Source organism: Protopterus annectens, chromosome 4.part1 (genome assembly GCF_019279795.1).
Source record: "Protopterus annectens isolate FY-2018-M chromosome 4.part1, PAN1.0, whole genome shotgun sequence".
NCBI classification, from domain to species: domain Eukaryota; kingdom Metazoa; phylum Chordata; order Ceratodontiformes; family Protopteridae; genus Protopterus; species Protopterus annectens.
Window position 1 is genome coordinate 811,961,264 of NC_056734.1, and position 20,555 is coordinate 811,981,818.

A 20,555-nucleotide genomic window follows, 5' to 3' on the forward strand; every position below is an offset into this window, starting at 1 on the left:
AGAGTAGTGTGGGTCAAGCAGAAGGGAAGAAAAAAGGCTTAGCAACAGATAGCCACTTTAAGTCCATACATGAGCTAATTTTTATGAGCGCTTTGTGGTTAATGTGGAACTTGAGAAGCAGCAGAAAGCTCTCATACAACACAAATGGCTTTATTGTACTGTGCAGCATATTCTGGCAGAGAATCCTGTCTTTGAAACAGGTATCCGAGTCACAAGTTTCTTATACAAAAATTAATGTAGTCAACATATCCAGCCCATGTACATCTCTACAATCAAACTTGAAAGCCATCATGCAGATGGATCATTAAAGACAAACTCAGGCCATCTCTCAAATATAGCTCCAGTGCATCTCCAACATATCGCACAACTGCAGCTTCCTTGGAGACGAAATCCAAAGATATCATACACGAGCACATCTTTGTAGCATCAGCCACAAGACATTCTGCACATGCAAATTCAGGAAGCTGCAAAAAAAAAACTGCACCTGGCCAAGTAAGAATTAACCTCACAGACTGTGAGGAAAGGGCTCTTTACAGTCTTGTAGCCTGGAAAGACAAATTATTTTCCAAAGTCAGAGCCAGTAAAGAAGAATGGGACCGCGTCAAACTCCAGAGGTACTTTTCAAAAATCTAATGAATAAAAAGATTCCATACTGGAAAAAGGGAAAATAAACACTGCAACCTGACTGGTTCATGCTAACTAGCAAATGCAACAAAGGATTCACTTTCAGGAATCTACTCCAGTGGGGAAAATAAAATCCATGTTTTCATTACAAATATTACTTCTCTTTTCAGAAAGTAAGTGACTCAAATCTGGTTAAGTCTAGACTGTACAAACAGTAACCCTCTGAAGAGGATTCAATACACACAAACCAAAATTCCAAAGTATCCTTTTCTAGGAAATTTGACAGCCTCTTCTTGGGGGAGGGAGAGGTCACCAAGACCAATACACAGTATTACCCTGAGGACAAACCCTAAAGTATGGTTACCAGAAGTGTTGGCAGAACAGAAAAAAGAGGTATGTACTTAACATAACTAGGCATCTGTGTTATCCTATGTCACTATTCATCACTCTTGGGTCATAGGATCTGACATCATATCTGAGCCGGCAACTTTGCAGACAGCTTCTAGGCTCAAGCTCCTCCCACTCCCATGACCCCTTGCTGCCCTCTAACTCCACAGATCGAGTTTGCCCTGAAGTCCGAAAGCAGCTAAGGAAGACCTTGACTCCCCAGACAGAACATCTCTGTTTCCTCTAGGAGGGACGGATAGTGATGAATAGTGACATAGGATAACACAGATGCCAAGTTATGGCAAGTACATAACTCTATCTGATTTTATCCATGTTACTATTCCTCCTCTTGGGTCAGAGTCCCCAGTTACCCTAAATTTTGGGCGACCTCATGGAAGGACATGCTGAAGAACTGTGGAGCCAAAGGAAGCCCTATCCCTGGAGACAATGTCAAGCTTATAATGACTGCCAAAAGTGTGAGGAGTAGACCAGGTGGCTGCTGCACAAATTTCATCCACGGAATGACAGGCCAAACAGGCAGCTGACGTAGCCACAGATCTAGTGGAATAAGCTCTGACTGGAATTAGTAAGGACAAGCCTTTAGAAGAACAGGCAAAGGAAATGCATATTGAAATCCAATGAGAAATAGTAACTCTGGAGACCGGATGACACTTCCTGTTAAGAGAGAATGCCATAAACACTGGTCAGATCTGTGGAACGCTTTTGTTCTGTCCAAGTAGAACCATAACTGTCTATGAACATCAAGCAATATTCCTCTTTATTAGAAAAGTTAGGGAAGAAAACTAGCAATTGAATTGACTGATTCAGATTTGCTTCCATGGCCTTCTTAGGCATGAAGGCAGGATTAGTTCGAAGAGCCACTCTGTTTTTATGAAACATCATGTAAGGTGGTTTGACAGAAAGAGCCTGCAACTCAAAACTCTTCTTGCCAAAGTTATGGCAACCAGAAAGGCGGTCTTCCATGACAAAAATTTCATGTCACATGTATCAACAAACTCAAAGGACTCTGTGTAAGAGATTTCAGCAGAAAGGAAAGGTCCCAAGGAGGGGAAGGATCCTTGACAGGAGGCCTGGGCAGAAAAGCACCTGAGGATCGAACCGGAGAACCTCTTACTGTGAGGTGATAATGCTAATCGCTGCACCACTGTGCTGCTCAGCTATAAAAGACTAGTCTGCTGGAGTTTTTCAACTGTTAAATGCTATTCATCATCACTGTAACATTGTGCATACAACTTTAATAATAAACTTATACGCATGTGCTTACTTGTGTGAGTAAATCTCGATATTATAATTAATACACTACACTTATGTAAAAGAAAATAGTTACTTTAGTTAGTAACTGCTAATAGTAATATATTGCTTTTTTTTAGAAAAGTAATAAGTAATAGTAATAAATTACTTTCACTGAAAAGTAACTAGTAATAGTAACTTATTACTTTTATAAAGTAACTAGCACAACACTGAGTGAAAACCTGAGAATGGACAGATGACAGCCCTAGACTTCACAGAATCCTCAGCTCGGACAACTAAGCATGATGCTATCACTATGGAAGACACATACAGTAGACATAGGGCTCAGGGCTTTCTAAACCACATACCTGCTGTACAGGAGAAAGGACCCAAAGTCTTCAAACACCAGCAGTGATATCCCCTCTGGTGAATGGCAGAATAAAGTGGCAGTTACTACTTCCATTTCCAATTTGTTCCTTAGGTGTGGATAGGCTGAAGTCTTCCTTCTCTATCACTGGCAAGATGAGCAACCTAGTATAAGCTGATCCAGTGGCTGACCCTTACTGAAAGAGGCTACTAAAAATAAAAAAGCTGGTCACTACTGGCAAAGAGGACTTGGGAGATGCCTGGATTCCCAGTTTGCTACCTTTGTGCCTGTCTGACTCATAGGTTCACAGAAGGCTACTAGGCTAACAGCCCTAGAGCCCTTACAAGCCTAGCCATGTTTATCCCAAGCTGTCCCACTTGGTGGTTATGACTGAAGTTAGCAGAGGTAACGGTCTATGGTAGTTTATACAGACTTCCTCTGTCCAGGAGGGACATGGGCGCCAGCTCAGGAGTGAATTTGCTGTCACCCATCCATTGATCTAGGTTGCTTTTGAAGAAGGTCAGGAAGGGTTTCTGTTTCACGGGAATTGGAAGCTTGTTCCAGAGAAGACGCAATCTCTGGGAGATTTATCTATTTCTCCAGCAAGACCTGTTCATGTCAGAGGCTAGGTTAAGATACCTGGAGCGAGTCACGTGAGGTATCCTTTGACTGGTGAGCTTTGAAACACTCTCTAAAGTGATGCTCCTTTTTCTGCCTATATCTCAGTTCCACAAGATCTGAGAGTGGCAAGGAAACAAATGAAGGTTCAATAAGTGGTTCCCGGATGCACTGGTGAAAGACTCGAAGGGATGGCAGTTAGGCAAATCATGAGGTGGACCAAGGCGTAACAGTTACATATGGACACAGTCATGTTCTGGATTCCCATGGCCATGTGAATATTTAGTAGCTTCAATGGTTATGGTCTGGACTGTCATTTAAATGTCATTATCATAAGAATGGCACATTCTTATGATAACTTCTAGGAGGAAACATGGGCAGTACAAGCAGGAAAAAAAAAAATAGGATTGTGGCTGTAAATATGCCCCTAAATCCAGGGGCAGTAGACATCAGTTGGAGTATTTAGACTGTGTCTGGAGATGCAGGTTCTGATATTTTTACATCTGGTAGGAGCAAAGAAGAAAAATCTAAACTGGTTGGACCGACTTCAAACATTCTAAAAGTGAAACCAATACTACACACATTACCTGCAACATTTACAGTTTAAAGTGACTCTTACTTATGCCCTACTTAACATGTAGCTCCAAAATTAAAAGTGGGAAGACAGCCGACAGCAGTGTTGGAAGGTCTTGCTGTAATATGCTTAACAGTCAACAGTTGTTTTAACAGCGAGTTTATGCTGTTCTTCGCAACCCAGGCAACAGCTGAGACAAAGTAGGAAGTAATCCTTTATCATCTCAAGCCTTAATCGCACAAATTATAAACTAACAAAGTAACAATCCATAATACATCACATTTTGCACATCAAACCTTTTTTCTCTTCAGAAAATGAACTTAATTTTTTAGACACATCTCCCTTTTCATTTTCAAAACAGAGAATCCAAGTTAGATAATGACAATGACAATGTAGCACCACTAGTTATGTACCTGTCACAGGTTGTGTTATCTCCATAGGTTCTACTTCTTCTTTCACTTTAACTTCCAGGCCTGTGGTAGGCAGCGTATTTGGTGGGGCACTGCTGACCATAGCCTGTATGAGTGGTGCGATTGTACTGGCTACAGTACAGGGGGTAGGTGGAGTTGTTGGCACAGATGCTGGGATGACTGTTGGTGTCACGCATGGCTGAGGACTGGCGGCAGCGACAACAGCGGGGATGACTTGTGGGGGCTGCTGGGTAGTTGGTGTAACTGCAACAGTAGGCTGTTCAATGGTCTGACTGGTAATTCCCTCTACACACATGCTAACTGGAGCCGCTATTGAAACATGGATCTCAGGTTTTGGCTTCACCCTATAAATGAAAACAAAAACACACTATTACAACATCCTGATGCAAGATAAAGTTTTATGCTGAGAATGATTTGTTGCTGTTCATTAACAATGACAGAAATTACCATGGCTTACAATTGAGGTATTTGCCAGAATCTCAGCATAGCGTCAACATTTATCACACTAGGAAGTATGCTGCTAACCATCTCAAGAGAATGCTGGTACCTACCATGCTGCACAGAAAGGTGCTGAACTCTAGTTAATGCCACACTGCAGTTTAGGCCGCTAATTTCATAACACTAGCATGTGATGCACTGGGCAATATGCTGCTATCTGAACATAATTCGAGCAGTACTTGGCATGTTATAAAGAAACTGGTTATTCTGAAGACAATGCTCATTTTTACTATAGTACAGTTTAGATGGCTGGCCTAAAGATAAACAGCAGCGCTTGTGTTGTGGAGTAGGCTGCTGACAACTCATCATAATAGGACTACTCAATGCGCTGTAAGGTAGGCTGCAAACTACCTCAAAATAATTGTAGCACCTACAACTCTTTGGAGTTGACTGCTAAGTTTCTCAACATAACACCAGTACTTACTGCATTATGAAGCTAATGGCACTAAACAGCACACTGTACCACCAAGTCCACCTCCAGTTTAAAGATATAGTACTTTCTTCTGGTAATGGCTCAGGATCGCTGTACTGGCTTTTAAACAATTCTTGTAATTAAATGCATTACTTTATACCACTATTTTTCTTTACTCAGTTAATGACAGTCTGTTTCTCTCAGTCCATCACAAAGACATTTACTTTTTTGTTAAATTAAAGTAAGTCCTCGCCAACTGCAGACCTGCTCCAAGTGACCAGGAATTTTCAACAAGTAGAGACTTGCTCCAAGAGACAAGGGATCTTCACCAGACACAGGCATGCACCAAATGACTAGTTGTCCACCATTACCTCACAGCAGAGACAAGGGAGAACAGTAAATAGTCTTCAGTCCATTCCCTGTAAGGGTACCTGGGTTTGGCCCATTACAGCTCAGCAGAGACATGCATAAATGCAGTACCCAAAACGTTACTGTCACCCCCACTAACACATTTTCTGGTGCCACATACTACTAGACTGAATTCTGGCAGAGGCCAAAGAGTCACCATTAGTCATTCATCCTATTTCTCTCTCAAAGGGAGGAAAACAAATTCAAAAGATGTTCAGTTCTTCTGCTATGGTCATGCCTCTGATTAATGAAGTCAGCTTCCAGTTCTATGAATTTCATATATTGTGCCATTGGTCCAAACTATCCCAGTGCACAACCAAAGGTTTGCATTATGTGCACTCTTTTCTATTAGTCCTTCAGTGATTACTAAACCCATCCAATTTTTCTTCAGAATGACTTCCTGATGAGTCTGCCACTGAATAAACCAGAGACCTCCATCATGTGTCTAAGAACAAATGCATTACTTATGCAGGTGTTGTAAATGTGGTTTAAATGAGATCTCTCACCAAATAAGTCAGTTTGTCCATGCAACTTAAAAACAAATATAAAACTTATGCATGTTGTGTAAGTGAGAATCATCTTTCTCCGATTCGCAGAAATTTCCTGTTGCATTCCAGTATCAGGTAAGTCTTCCTGCCATTAGGGGCTTACACTGTGTAATTTGTTAAGTACAACAGCTAATTAGTGCAGCAATCAACATTATCTGAGCTCTGATCGTGAATTCGGCATTGGAACATTTTTGAAATATCATTACATTTTAGCATAACTTCTCACCTTAGAAGTTTATCTTATTGTTTATTTCCTAAGCACTATTACAAAACTGTACAAATGAAAATCAATATAAATAAAAACAGCAGTAAAGTGCCATGAAAGTAATTAGCAAACCCTGATAAAAATAAATGAGATGGCTGAATTATACTAATAATAAAATAAGCAACAAATAAACTAATTCACATGTATAACAACGTGCATCAGTCTAATAAAGAATAATTGTCTAAAATCTTACCATAATCATAGATGTCCTTCTCTTCTATATTTTGCAGTATTCATAACATGTGGGAGTCCGCCGCCGGCTGACTTGAACGTCTGGCCAGTATACAAAAGCCTAAAGCTACTGTGAGGTACGTGTGATGTCGCACATAGAACTAGTCCAACGCTGGGTATAAAGCGGATGTCAGCACTTACCAAGCTTCAGAACTGAATGATCCAGTACACTTAGAGGCCGCAGAAAATGCATTCAAAAAGGCCGGCAGCACAAGAGGAACAGCAGACGGAGATGGGGAGTCCACCTGTAGAAGGTCATCATATCTTTTTTGAATTTCTGACACCTGAGAGCAATCTCATTTAAAGAATTCCCTTATTTTAGCTACAGGTTTCCCAAAGGTAATATCCTCCCCTGGAGAGTATGTGCCATTTGATTCCTCTTCAGGGGAAGCATATCCTAAGGGAGATGAAATGTGGGCAGGGCATGCCAACGATTCATCCCCAGAGGAATCATCTTCATCAGATGAATCCTCTACTCTAATCCTCTTCTGTGGAGAAACTGGAGAAAAAGAGGGAGAAGGGAGAGAGACACCAGTAGATTGTCTCAGGGTCATAAAGGCATTGACGACCCTTGTGAAAAGGCTTGCCCATCCACAGACTGTTCTTGAGAAACAGGAGAAGAATGCTTAGTTTTCTGCTTCTTGTGTGGGGCATCCATGCGGTGGAAGGATGAGCGACCAGATGGCTTGAACTCTAATATTGGTTGGGACATCTTCGCGAACAATGATTTGAGAAGTGCTACATGGGCCTTCAGAAACAATGAGCCTGAGTTCTTCCCCTTCGTCCACGATGGATGTCTGCATATCTCCCAAGGATGTGCTAGTAGGATCCTTCACGGCCTCCACAGCAGTACCCGCTGAAGAATCACCTGACAACAAAATGGTCTCCAGGCCAACATCAGCCTCAAGAGAGATGTCTGGAATTGGAGGAGCAGCAGATAACTCAGGCCTAGATGTCTTGGCCTTGGCCTTCTTAATAACTAGCTTGCCTAAAGAGCACGACATACTTTCCATAGCATGGTGTGCCAAGTGCTTAAGGCACTGGTTCTTTAAATACAGATTTAGGGAGGCTAGATGACTATGCAGGGGGTCTTTGGGACAAAGGCCTTGCAAATCGCACTGGCTGTAAGATTGTGATTAGGGCCTAGGCAAAAAAAGAAAGATCATGTGAATCTTTATGTGGAATTTGCCTTACACACTGACACTTGCCCTTCTTAGCGGACATGCAACCTCAACCACAACAGTAGCACACACAAAAAAAAAATGGGGCAATTATCTGGATCAGAATCCAGAACTTCAATGACGAACAAACAACCGGAAAAGACGCTCTGACTGGCAGGAAAAAAGTTCTGAGGTTTGGTACATGCTGACATCTGCGTTATGCCAGATGTCACTCTATGACTGACTTTGGATTAGATCTATGTGCAACATCGCATGTACCTCATAGTAGCTTTGGGCTTTTGTACGTTGGCCGGATGTTCGAGTCAGCTGGCGGGAGACTCCTTCCTGTTAGGAATACTGCAACATATGAATAGAAGGACATCTTGAGCATCTCTCCTTGTTTTCACCAAAATGAAACAGTTTAATGTAGTCAAAACAGCCAAAAGGTGAAAGGATATAACCCATGCATCTGCAGTGTCAACAAAAACTATACTTGAAAGGCAAGCCACCTGTATTGAGCCAAAAAGCCATACAGTGAAGGGAATGGGTAAATCCAAAAAGACTACCGGGCAATCCAAATGGCCAAACAAATGGAAATGACAGGGCTGCTTCCTAGCACATTCTGTCAATAAGAATACCAACTGCCAAGTGCCAAACTACATCGAGCATGCCCTTGTGTATGTGACGTTCCATGTACTGCAGACCGTGGCTTCCCAAAAACAAATCTCACAGGTACACTGCCCAAAAAGCCAAGGAAAAAAAATACAAGGACCACACCTCTCACAATGAGCAACTTGCCCAACAGATACCAAGGCAACACTGTTCCCAAAAAGAGAACAGATGCAGTACTGAACCATGCAGACCTCAAATACCACAGACACAATCTCCTGGAACTCAGCAGAGGCACAAGAACTTCAATCCACTACACCATCCTCCAAAGAAAAAATGCATCAAGAAATAGATGCCATCAAGGGATTACCAAGAATCAAAATATCCAAGCAAGAGAGTCATAGTAGGCTGGCAATGAAAACAAATTCAAGAATGCAGATTTTTGTCCAAGGGCAGCCAACTGGTACCATCTTTGGACATGCTAGAAACTCCAATACTGCTCATCATTTTAACCAATTAATCCTTTACCTTTTTTGCTTCAAAAACACCTCATCCATTCATATCAAAAGTACAAATTACTATGCCATAATCAATAGTATCCAGCAAATGGTATAACAGCTGCCAAATGGGTATAGCAGCTATACTCAGCTGATAAATACTGCAAAAGTTTTCTGTCAGAGCAATATGGTGGTGTGGTGTCCATACATTGATGCTATGGGTAGTACATGCATACAGTTACAATGTGCCAGTTTCCTTTACCTCACATAAATTGAATAGAGGAGAGTCACTTGGGGTATTCCACCTCTAGTCTAAGTCAGGCATCAGTCAGTCTACTTCTACAGTGAAGGGTAAAGTAATTATTGGGATACCTGATCTTTCTGTCCAGCATATCCTTTGCCATGAAAGTGTCACTAAAATCAGGTCAGTGACAAGGCAGACAGAAGCCCAAACTTCTACACAGTGAGGGTAGTTTCACTGCTTTCACTTTTAAATCTGGTCTTCAGTTATGATTTTATGCTATTTGCTGCTTACTATAACCACTCCAGTGACACTGTCATTAGTAGTGGTCAAAGACAAGTCCATGCACATGGATAACTACAGTTCTGTGCTCAAAATGCCCATTTATGCAACACAACTCGTAATATGACAAAGCATGAGAAGCTAAACAGAAAAATACCATCGTAATCAAAGTCAAGTAAAATTCTGGTACACATTATTGCTCCACCGCTCCACCCCACAAAAAAAAAAAAAAAAAAAAAAACTTCATTAAACACAAATCCAATATCACTGATGACATCCACCACCAACTAGGCACCCAGTAACCAGACTTGATCATGCACAGATGGACCTGCTGCATGGCTTTTAAAACATCTGACTCAAGATGGTTTATTAAACCAGTTACTGCTGTGTAGTCAATTTGCTGTCTTATTCCTTATTTACAGTGGTGTCACTATTGCCATTAGTGATAAAAAAGTTCTGTACCTACCACAACGTTCCATGTTAGTTGTCTTCATCTTGCCTTCCTTCTTGCTGGTTGGGATCGGAGCCGATCCTCGGCTCCGACTCGGCCATCTTCTATAGCTTGAGAACTGTTTACTGGCTCGAGGCTACCCCTTATCCCATGATGCCTAGCGCTAGCTACCAAGATGTCGTTTGAAATAGCTAACCCCAGACATAGCCAGAGAATCAACCTGTCCAAGAAACAAGTTAAGCATACCTGTCATACTCTCTAAGTCAGTAGAGGAAACAAATCAGAGAACACTCAGCCAGTGAAACCAAAACTACTCTCGATCCAATAGGACAGGGGAACGGAGGGTGGGACGCAAGAAGGAAGGCGAGATGAAGACAACTAACATGGAACGTTATGGTAGGTACATAACTTCTTTATGTTGTCTGTCTCACCTTCGTTTCTTGCTGGTTGGGACAGCGTCCCTAGCACCAAACATCTCTAACGCCCAAGTGAGAACTGCTCTCTCCAAAGCAAAAAACACAGCATCCATGGGACCTGATGGTGTCCCCGGCTGTGTGCTCCACGAACTCAACGAGGAATTAAACCCACAGCTAGGACAGCTGTTTAATCATAGTCTTACCTCTGGATATGTACCCAGGGAGTGGCGCACTGCAACTGTGGTCCCACTTCACAAAGGCGGTGCCTCCACCGACCCTGGAAATTACCGGCCCATTAGCTTGACAAGCCTTATCTGCAAAGCCATGGAGAGGATCATAATGGATCTCATAAATAAAGACATAGGGAATTTGCAGACTTTGGATCCAACCCAGTTTGGCTTTGTCAAAGGCAGATCATGCCTTTTAAACTTGGTTGACTTTTTTGAAACAGTCACCAAAGCCATTGATGAGGGAAAGGCAGTCCATACAGCCTACCTCGATCTGGCGAAGGCCTTTGATACAATACCCCACTCGGGTATCATTGAAAAACTCATCAGCTTAAATGTTAACCCATACATCACAAGATGGGTTGCAAACTGGCTGAGTGACAGAACCCACAGGGTCAGAGTTGCTGGCGCCATGTCAGACTCAAAGCCTGTCACAAGTGGTGTCCCACAGGGCTCAGTCCTGGGCCCACTCTTGTTTGGCATCTACTTTTCCGAAGTACAAGCAAACACAGGAGGGTTATGGCTGACACAGTTTGCAGATGACTGCAAACTGGGTGCCATAGTCGAAAACACATCTGACACAGATATCCTTCAAAAGGGTCTCACAGAAACGGATAACTGGTGCCAGAGCCATGGCCTAAAGTTAAATGCCAAAAAATGCATAGTCATACCCTTCGGGAAAAACAAGGTTACCCCTAGCTACCATATAGGTGGCAATCCACTGAGCACAGAAGAAGTTATCAGGGACCTGGGGACCCAGGTTGATAGTAGTCTGTCATTCGACACCCATGTAGCTAAAGTAGTTAGGAAGGCCTTCTACATTGCCCACCTTATCATGAAGGGATTCTCATCTAGATCAAGGGAGGTCATAGTCTCCCTATACTCATCACTCATCAGACCAATGATTGAGTACAATGCCCCATTCGGAATGTATCTGACCCAACACTTGCAGCAGCTGGAGAGGCCACAAAAGTTCCTCACCAAAAGGATAAAGGGTCTCAAAATCTGTCCTATGCTGCCCGACTGAAAGAACTCCAGCTCTATTCAGTCGCACCGCTTGCTCAGAGGTGACCTTTGCCTGACATACAAGGCCATGTCAAACCCAGATTTGATCAATATGCTTCACCTCAAACAATCTAGGTCTGTCAGAGCCACAAGGGCGCGAGACTTAAACCTCGACACGGCTATTAATAGGATGTGCTGGAGGGATAGATTCATCACCCAAAGACTCCCTATGCTGTGGAACAAAATCCCGGTATATGTGAGGCAGAGCACCTCGCTGGCCTTGTTCAAGAGAAATCTTGACCAATGGATGGGAGATCGCAGATATACCCCAGGGATTACCTCAGTGTCACTGCTCGACAGAGGCACAGCAAAATAATGGGTATAGTTCCCCATACTAAAGGGGTGGCGTAAGCCACAAAACTATGGGCTAGGCTTGTAAATGCCCTCGGGCAGATAGCCTAGTATGAACCTATGAACAATCCTGGGTGGCTCATTGGAACAGACTCTTCAGAACAGTGGAACCAAAGTCAGCTCTGCTCCTGGAGACCATATCTAGCTTGCAATGACAAATAAAGATATGAGTATTTGCCCACGTTGCAGCTGCACAGATAGAAGCCATGGGCAACCTAAATTGAAAGGCTACAGAGGTAGCCAAAGCCCTAGTAGAATGACCTTTCGGTTTGATAGGCAACTCTATTACTTTCATTTATCAATTGAGAAACAATGTGAGACAACCACCAGGATAAGGTCACTTTGAAAACTGGGAGACCTTGTTTGCCTAGAGCATAGGAAAGGAATAGTTGGTCTGACTTCCTTATATCCTTAGTCCTATGCAAGTAAAAACGCAATTGTCTATGAATGTCCAATTGGTGTAATTTGTATTCTGCCTTGTTGGTGTGGTTAGGGAAAAACACAGGAAGGTCTATAGATTGGTTTAAATTATTTTCTGAGCAGACTTTCGGAAGGAACAAGGGATTAGTCCTCAGAGCAACCCTGTCCTTATGAAAAACCAAGTATGGAGGACGAACACATAGTGCCTGAAGTTCAGAGATGCATCTGGCTGAAGTAATAGCTACCAGAAATAGTGTTTTCCAAGATAGAAACTTAATGGAGCAGGACGCTGCAGGTTCAAAGGGGGGCATAATTAAGGAGGTTAGTACCAAATTAAGGTCCCAAGGAGGAGGGGGATCTCTCACTGGAGGTCTAAGGAGAGTAGTCCCTCTTAAAAAGGCTTTACAGAACTTATGAGACATAATGTTTGAATTAGACAATCCAACATTAAAGTTAGAAATGGCCGCCAATTGAACCCTGATTGTAGCAGAAGCGGACCCAGAATGAAAAAGGTGTGCTAGGAACTCCAAAATTTCGTGGACTGGGGCTGAAAAGGGATCTACGTTCCTAGCCTCTGCCCAACAAAAAAAAACGTTTCCATTTGCTAGCATAAGTTTTTCTAGTTGTGGACTTGTGAGAGGATACAACCACACGCACGGCCGGGGAAAATGCTGGGAAGCCTGGCTAAGGTTGGAAGTGAAGCAACCAAGCTGTGAGCTGGAGTGTTTGGAGGGATTGATGCAGCCCGCCTGATTGATGAATCAGTAGGTCTGGACTCGGATCCAGAGTCCACGGCTGATCGAGAAGGTAATGGTGCAGGAACGGAAACCATATCTGTCAAGGCCAGTAGGGGGCAATGAGGATCATTTTGCAACCCAACGATATTGCTTTCTGTATGAGTTTCGGTGGGAAGGCATAAAGAAGTTCCGGAGGCCAATCGTGGACTAGAGCGTCGCTGGGAGAGTGACCTGAAGCAGAAGAAGGGAGAAATAGTTGCTGCATTTGCTGTTGAAGGGGGTGGCAAAAAGATCGCAGCAAGGCTGTCCCCATTTGTGGAAAATCAGATCCACAACTACCTGAATTCAGAGACCACTCGTGAGGCATGAGAATAGCTCTGCTGAGCCTGTCCGCTATGACGTTGAACCTCCCAGGGATGTGCGTCGCAATCAGAAATCGTTGGGAGGAAATTGCCCACTGCCAGAGTCTGAGTGCTTCTCGACATACAGGGTAGGACCTGGTTCCGCCCTGCTTATTGATGTACCACACCACTGACATGTTGTCCGTTTGAATTGCAATGGTCCCAGAAGGGAGAGAGTCCTGAAGAGCTTGAAATGCTAGGAGCACGGCTCTCATTTCTAGGATGTTTATATGCAGATGGTACTCATGAGGCTGCCAAGTGCCTTGGACTGTCCTGCCCTGATAATGCCCCCCCCCACCCTATCAGGGAGGTGTCTGTGGTCACTGTGGCAACAGGAGGGGGCTGAATGAAGGGTCTGCCCTGAGTCACTAGTGGGGAGACCATCCACCAGGAAAGGTGCCTTTTGCATGATTCTGTGAGACATGGGCAGCTGTTGGAAAGACCACTGTGTGAACAGAAGCCACTGAAGGATTCTCATGTGAAAGCGCACCAGTGGGATTAGAAGAATTGCCGCTGCTATGGAAACCAGAGTTTGAAGGATGAACCTGACTTGGATCTTTTTGCTCTGCATTAGAATTTGTACTTGCTGGCGAATTGTAGATACCTTGTCTGGCGGTAGCCTTGCGGACATGTTCCTTGTGTCTAAGTCTGCTCCTATATAGGTGATAGATTGACAGGGCAACAAGGCAGATTTTTTGAAGTTTATTGTAATGCCTAGCTGGGAGCAGATTGTGATTGTGTAGTCCCTGGCTTGCAGAAGTTGATGCCTGGTAGTAGCAGTGAGGAGCCAGTCGTCTAGATATGGAAACACCTGGAATCCTCGACATCTCAGGTGAGCTGTGACCACTGCCATACATTTGGTGAACACCCTGGGGGCTGTGGTGAGACCAAAGGGCGAGAGCTCTGAACTGGTAATGACTGGCTCCCAGCCGGAAGCGAAGGAATCTCCTGGAGCGCCTGTCCATTTTGATGTGATAGTACGCATCCTGAAGATCTATGGAGCACATCCAATTATCCTGACCCAGAAAGGGTAGAATGGACTGTAGCGTGACCATCCGAAACTTTGTTCTTTGAACAGACTTGTTTAGTCTGCTGAGATCCAGAATCGGTCTCCAGTCCCCTGTCTTTTTTGGTACCAAAAAGAACCTTGAGTAAGTTCCGGATCCAGGTTGGTCTGCCAGGACTTCCTGGATGACACTTTTTTCCTAGCAGTTTTGAAACTTCTATGACTGCTTGGGTCCCTCAGACTGGGTGGAACATCTGGAAGGATTTGCTTGACGGTAAGGGGGGTTGAGAGAAGGGAATTTTGTAACCTCTGAATATAACTGACCGTACCCATTTGTCCTGTATTAAATTTTGCCAGGCTTTTGGATACAGTGAAAGTCTTCCCCTGACTGCCTCCAGAGGCGATCATCCAGGCAACCCTTCAGGGATGCTGAAAGGGCTTCTCAGAGAAGGATTCTCTGTTGCCCTAGTTCTGCGGACCCTCTCTGCCACGAGAGCGGCATCTGTTGTTGTTTCCCCCTCTGCCCCTGGAGAAAAAAAATCGCTACGTGTGTCAGGCGAGGCTCCCTGGGATTTTTGGAACAACATTTTACCACTCTTCTGACCCTTGGGGTATGGTCTGGAAGGAGTGGAAAAATGGACTCCCACGGCAGAGAGAGTCTTGCCTTCTTGCTCACACCTAGTCAAAGTGTCTTTCACCTATGGTCCAAAAAGAAAGGAACCATCAAAGGGGGTGTTGGTGAAAGACGCCCTAAAGGGTTCCGCAAAATTACACAGCCGCATCCATGCATGTCTCCTAAGGGCCACGCCCGTACCTGTGGCTCTACTTGCACCATCGGCTGCATAGGAAATGAGCCTCATGGAGGAGTTGACTACAGAATTAAGGGTCATCAGCTGGTAAGCCACTTTAGCTTGAGCCCCCCTCAGCTGATGGGTCTTGAAGGGTATCTCCGAGCTCTTTACGGAGATCCCTCTGAAGCCGGGTAAAATGGCATAAGTAGTTCAGTGACCTCATAGAAAAGGTCGCTGAAGCAAACATTCGTTTCCCGTATCTGTCCATGGTCCTAGACTCTTTGTTAGGAGGATGGACAGGCGAAGAAGTTTCCGCTAACTCTTTTTTTGGTGGCTGCTGGTACCAACATGGCATCAACAGGAACACCTTTAGTAAGGAACTGCTCATCATGGGGTGCTGTGACAAACTTGCCAGGTCTCCTCGGAGTTGGTTCCACTGTATCCGGGGCTGACCAAGCCTTTCGAGCCACCACTGACATAAGTGGATCGAAAGGCGGAGAAACCCAGGAGGTGGAAGGTGGGGAACCAAACGCATCCAGGAATACAGACTCATCCTTGGTAGGGGCTAGGGGATTCCATTTCCCCCTCTGCTTAAGCATTTCTAGGATGTCCAAAAAGGAAACATCTTCAGAGGGGGATCTCGGGGACCCTTCAGAGTCATCTAAGTCTGTATCAGAAGTGACAGAATCATGGGAGTCAATGTGCTTCCTCTTGCACTTCTTCTTATGAGGGGGCTCATCTGAATGATCAGGGGAGGCCTCGGAAGAACAGGAAACACCCAATGGGCTGCCCTGGAGCACCGGCTCCCCACGCTTGGGGTCTGGAGGAGGAGCAAAGGTTGGCACAAGCACTACAGGGGACGGAGCCGATGGGGCTGATAGTGAAGCTGACTCAGTGGCCAGCACACTCCTCATGACATCGAAGGCGTCGCTGCCACAATGCAGAGAAGGCTCCGGTTCCGAGGAAATCGGACTCCTTCTCCGCACCGAGGGAGACTGCTCCGAGGCCGATGTAGGAGCAGAGCTCACCTGCGCTTAAGCCCCGAGAGGGAGAACGGGGTCGGACAAGGGTCCGATGCCACTCGCCCCCTTGGAGCCAACGAGGGAGCCCCGGCACCCAGATCCCGCGACGGACGGCACCATCGAGGGAATCGAAGCAGATAACGGAACCGAAGGAGATAGAGTTATCGGAACCAATGGTTCCACTACTTGAACCCCAACGAACTCCGGCTCCGAACTCAATGGAGTCGGAGGAGGAACATCGATAGAAGTGGACGGAGCCGACACCTGTTGAGGAGGGCTGGACAACATCTTGGCAAGTGCCTACGACTTTAGCAACCTACTGACCACTCACTCCACGTCGTGATCCGAGAGCCTAGAGGATCGAGAGGAGTGAGAAGATCTGTGACTGTGCTCGCTCTGAAGCAGGGGAGACCGAGGAGCCGAATGTATCAATTCCACAGAAGGGGACCTCACAGCCTCTTGTGGCTCCGCGACGTCTCCGAAGTTTCTGATGGAGCCGACGGGGAGATAGTCTTATTGGTTCCAGCCAGAATCGAAGTAGCAGGTAGAGTCTGAACCAAAGACGGCTCCAAACTTGGAGCCGACGATTTGGTAGATTTAGGGGATTTCACAGGCTGAGTCTTGGCCGGTGAATCCTGGGGCTTTAAAAGACCCCTAAGAATAAGCTTATTCTTATGCTCCTGCAGGACTCTTGGACTAAATGCATGGCAGATAGAACAAGAGTTCTGCAGGTGCACAGCGCCTAAACAATAGACGCAAGAAGTGTGCCCATCTGTCAGAGACATTTTCTGACAGCATGAGTCACACTTCTTGAACCCAGACACCTTGGAATCTTTTGACATCCTGTAACAAAAAATACAACAATAGCTAACAAATCAAAATGCAGTCTACAGAAAAACACAGTATACTACAGACTAAAGCTAAAGTTTTTTTTTTTTTTTTTTTTTTTAATAGGAAGCCTCTAACTCAAACGGCTAGCCTATAAAGAAGGTAGAAGGAAAGCCTCTAACCTAAACGGCTAACCTGACAAGAAAAGGATAAGGAGGGGGGAGGGGGAGAACTCTCTAAATTAAACTAGTTCTAAAGGGGAGGAAAGGAAGCTACAAATACACACTTAGCTAACACAACAAATATGACTAAAAGTTAACAATAACCCCTAGGAAAAAGACTATTTCTAGTAAAAAAAAGTCCTATAAGAAACTTAATACAATCCTGAGCCAGAAAAACGACACCTCGCAGCTGAAGCGGCAAACAAGATCTGGGTAGCTAGCGGTAGGCATCATGGGATAAGGGGTAGCCTCAAGCCAGTAAACAGCTCTCAAGCTATAGAATATGGCCTAGTCGGAGCCAAGGATCGGCTTCGATCCCAACCAACAAGAACGAAGGCGAGATAGACAACTTAACATCGGAGGTTACCACCAAAGAAGGTCTGCACCTAAAGGAAGAAAAGAGACTGTGGCAACAATACAAATGCAGTGCAAATGTAAATACAGGGAAACAGAAAAGATGCACAAAAAACTTTAAAGGATTAGGGTGCCAGGGGAGAATATACTTATGAAAAGAAATACAATGCATACCATAAGACAATACATTTGACTGTGTCAACAATTAATACAAGTAGATGATCCATGTCCCTAGGTGATGATGCAATGGATACATTTAAAGCTCATTTTAATTAAGGGACAACTTCTACTGACATGACCAGGCATCACATATTGGTTCATCCAAATACTAAGTGAAGGGTCGTTCTCCACTTCCCCATTTCTCTGACTGTCTCTGATTATTCCAATGATGCCACAACCACAAAGTGAAAACAATAGGGAGAGGCTGACCTCAACAGGAGGGAAAAACTACTGGCTGAAAAGGATATTTCCTAAAACTAAATGGAATATTTCAAGTAGTAGTGTAGCAGGCCATTTATTTTACATTTTATTTATTTATCACTGGAAAGAGGATGTATAAGCTTTTCCATGCAACCAAGCAAAAGAAGCTATAAAAATCATACAAAACAGTCCAGAAATACTTCTAAAGTAACTTTTTAAAAATAAACTGACATGCAACATATGAATAAATACTTCAGACAATAAACAACAATGAATATTGACATCTTTATTAGATCAATATAGCTACTGAATGAAACATTTCCAAAAATCTTATACTCTAGAAGATCTCATTCAACTGCACACTAACATTATCAATTATACAATACAGGTGCACTGCTATTAGAAAATGAGCACGTTGACTGGACAGCCCAACCAGCATGCCTGTTGTAAATTGAGCACATGCCAATATAAAAAGGTCCGACTCCTGAAGAACCACTGAGCAGCCAGACTTTCTCTTGGTATATGCCGAGGGACAGTGCAAAATACAAGAAAAATCGGATACATTCTGTAAAACAAAACAGAAACCTTCATGATTTCCCTTACATTTTTTTCACTGTCCCTTGTAAAAACTTTTTTTAAACTTAAGAAAACAAACAGCAACAGGGATCGTTTTCCCTGTTGCTTCTACTGCACTACACTGATGTACTCCCATACAAGTGCACAGTACATTAGTTTAGGGAAGAGAATGAGGAGAAACAATGAAATGTCCTTATGCAAATACACTGCTTAAGAAAGGCAAACAATTTCTTTCTTAAAATTGTAATCGTATAATAGCAATAATCCACAACTGTGCATGGGTATATCAGGATTTACCCACAGTTGGCTTTATTTAATCACTCGGGTTTCACCCTTATGATCAAACCACACCAACCGTGGGTAAATCCTGACATACCCATGCACAGCCATGGATTACTGGCTCAATGACCTCAGTCAGCAAAGAAGTCCTAATTAGATGGTACACAAACAGGTTGGGGGAAGAGAAAGATCTTTAGTACAGAAACTGTTACTTATCAAAGGCTAAGGATACCACTGAAACAAAGATGCTCCCATTTGCTTACAACAGCAGACATTGGGAGATGGGGAAGAAAGCCTTCAAAGGGACTTGGCAAAGACTGGCAGAGTTGGTTGAGAACTGGACTCTGAAGTTTAGTGCAAGGAAATGCAAAATTTGTCACCTAAGCTGTAATAATCTCAAAGTGTCTGTCTTTGTGTGTTTGCTTTCTCCTGTAAAAGAGCTGACATACAAAATTTCATTTAGGTAGCACTTGTTTCCTAAATGACAAAGCTTCTTTGAATCTTTGAAATACTAACCAGACGTAGTGACACTAAAAGACAAATCATGACATAAGACCTTGGTGTGCTATTAACCGCATAACTCAACCACCACATCCAAAACGAGAAGACTGTGGCCAACAAACTCCAGTAACAAAAAGGTTATACATAACCTTACCAAAAATTCCTGGACATATCCCTGCAAGAATAACGGGTTTGGTTCTGGTGCTCATACAGGACAAAATATCAAGCTACTTGAGAAGATACAAAGAAAAACTACCAGGGTAATAAAATCAAGTGTAGGAAAAGGGGTATGGGATATATATATATATATATATATATATATATATATATATATATATTATATATATATATATATGTTTTCACATGAAGAATGAGGAGAAAGTGTAGACTTTTTCTGAATATTCAAGTCATCCACAAAGTCATCTGTCTAGTTTGGCAAGGAGGGGCTAAGCCAGTCAGGTTAAGGTGTGACAGCCCTTCCCAAATGATGAGAACCCAGGATAAAGAACAGGAGTATGCCAGTATACCCTCTACTGTTACATTCAACACCATAGGAAAGAAAGCGTAAAGGTCCTAGGTGATTATTGAGAAGTCAATACTGTAGCAGCAACCCTTGTATTTTTGAACAGTACTGTACATTCACAAACACAACTGTGTTATGTTCAAGAGGATCAATGTGGCAATAAAAATTTATAACTGCTGGGAAAAATACTAAAGCACTACTTACAGCCAGGCCACAGATCTAGAATTAAAGAACCCACATGGCCTCCAGGGCTGTAATGGCAAACTCGGCATTGTTCCTAGACTGTAAATATCTAGTTTTTACAATGTCCAAGAAAGTTGGGAAGAGAAATCTAGACAGCTGCCTCACATATAATTTGTGCTGATACATTCTTGAAAAGTGCAGCTGTGGTGTCTGCTGCTCCACCATTGTGAGTTTTAATCCGCTCAAGGTTTCTGCCAAGGTGGTCATCACAGCATACCAGACATTTACAGTTTGTTTAGAGACTGTCACACCCGGTTTCCATTGGATAAAGAAAAAAAAAAAATGAGGTCTGCTTATATGAAATATTTGGTTCTTTCAAT

General features: G+C 43.6%; 1 protein-coding gene across 1 annotated transcript in view; it reads right to left on the minus strand.

Annotated features, from left to right (window-relative positions):
• SAP130 (Sin3A associated protein 130) overlaps positions 1-20,555 on the minus strand; it is a 547,137-nt gene that overhangs the window by 158,970 nt on the left and 367,612 nt on the right. The window contains exon 16 of the mRNA XM_044070859.1: positions 4,235-4,596. Within this exon, the coding sequence (XP_043926794.1) occupies positions 4,235-4,596 (362 nt within the window). The remainder of the gene's footprint in view (positions 1-4,234; positions 4,597-20,555) is intronic.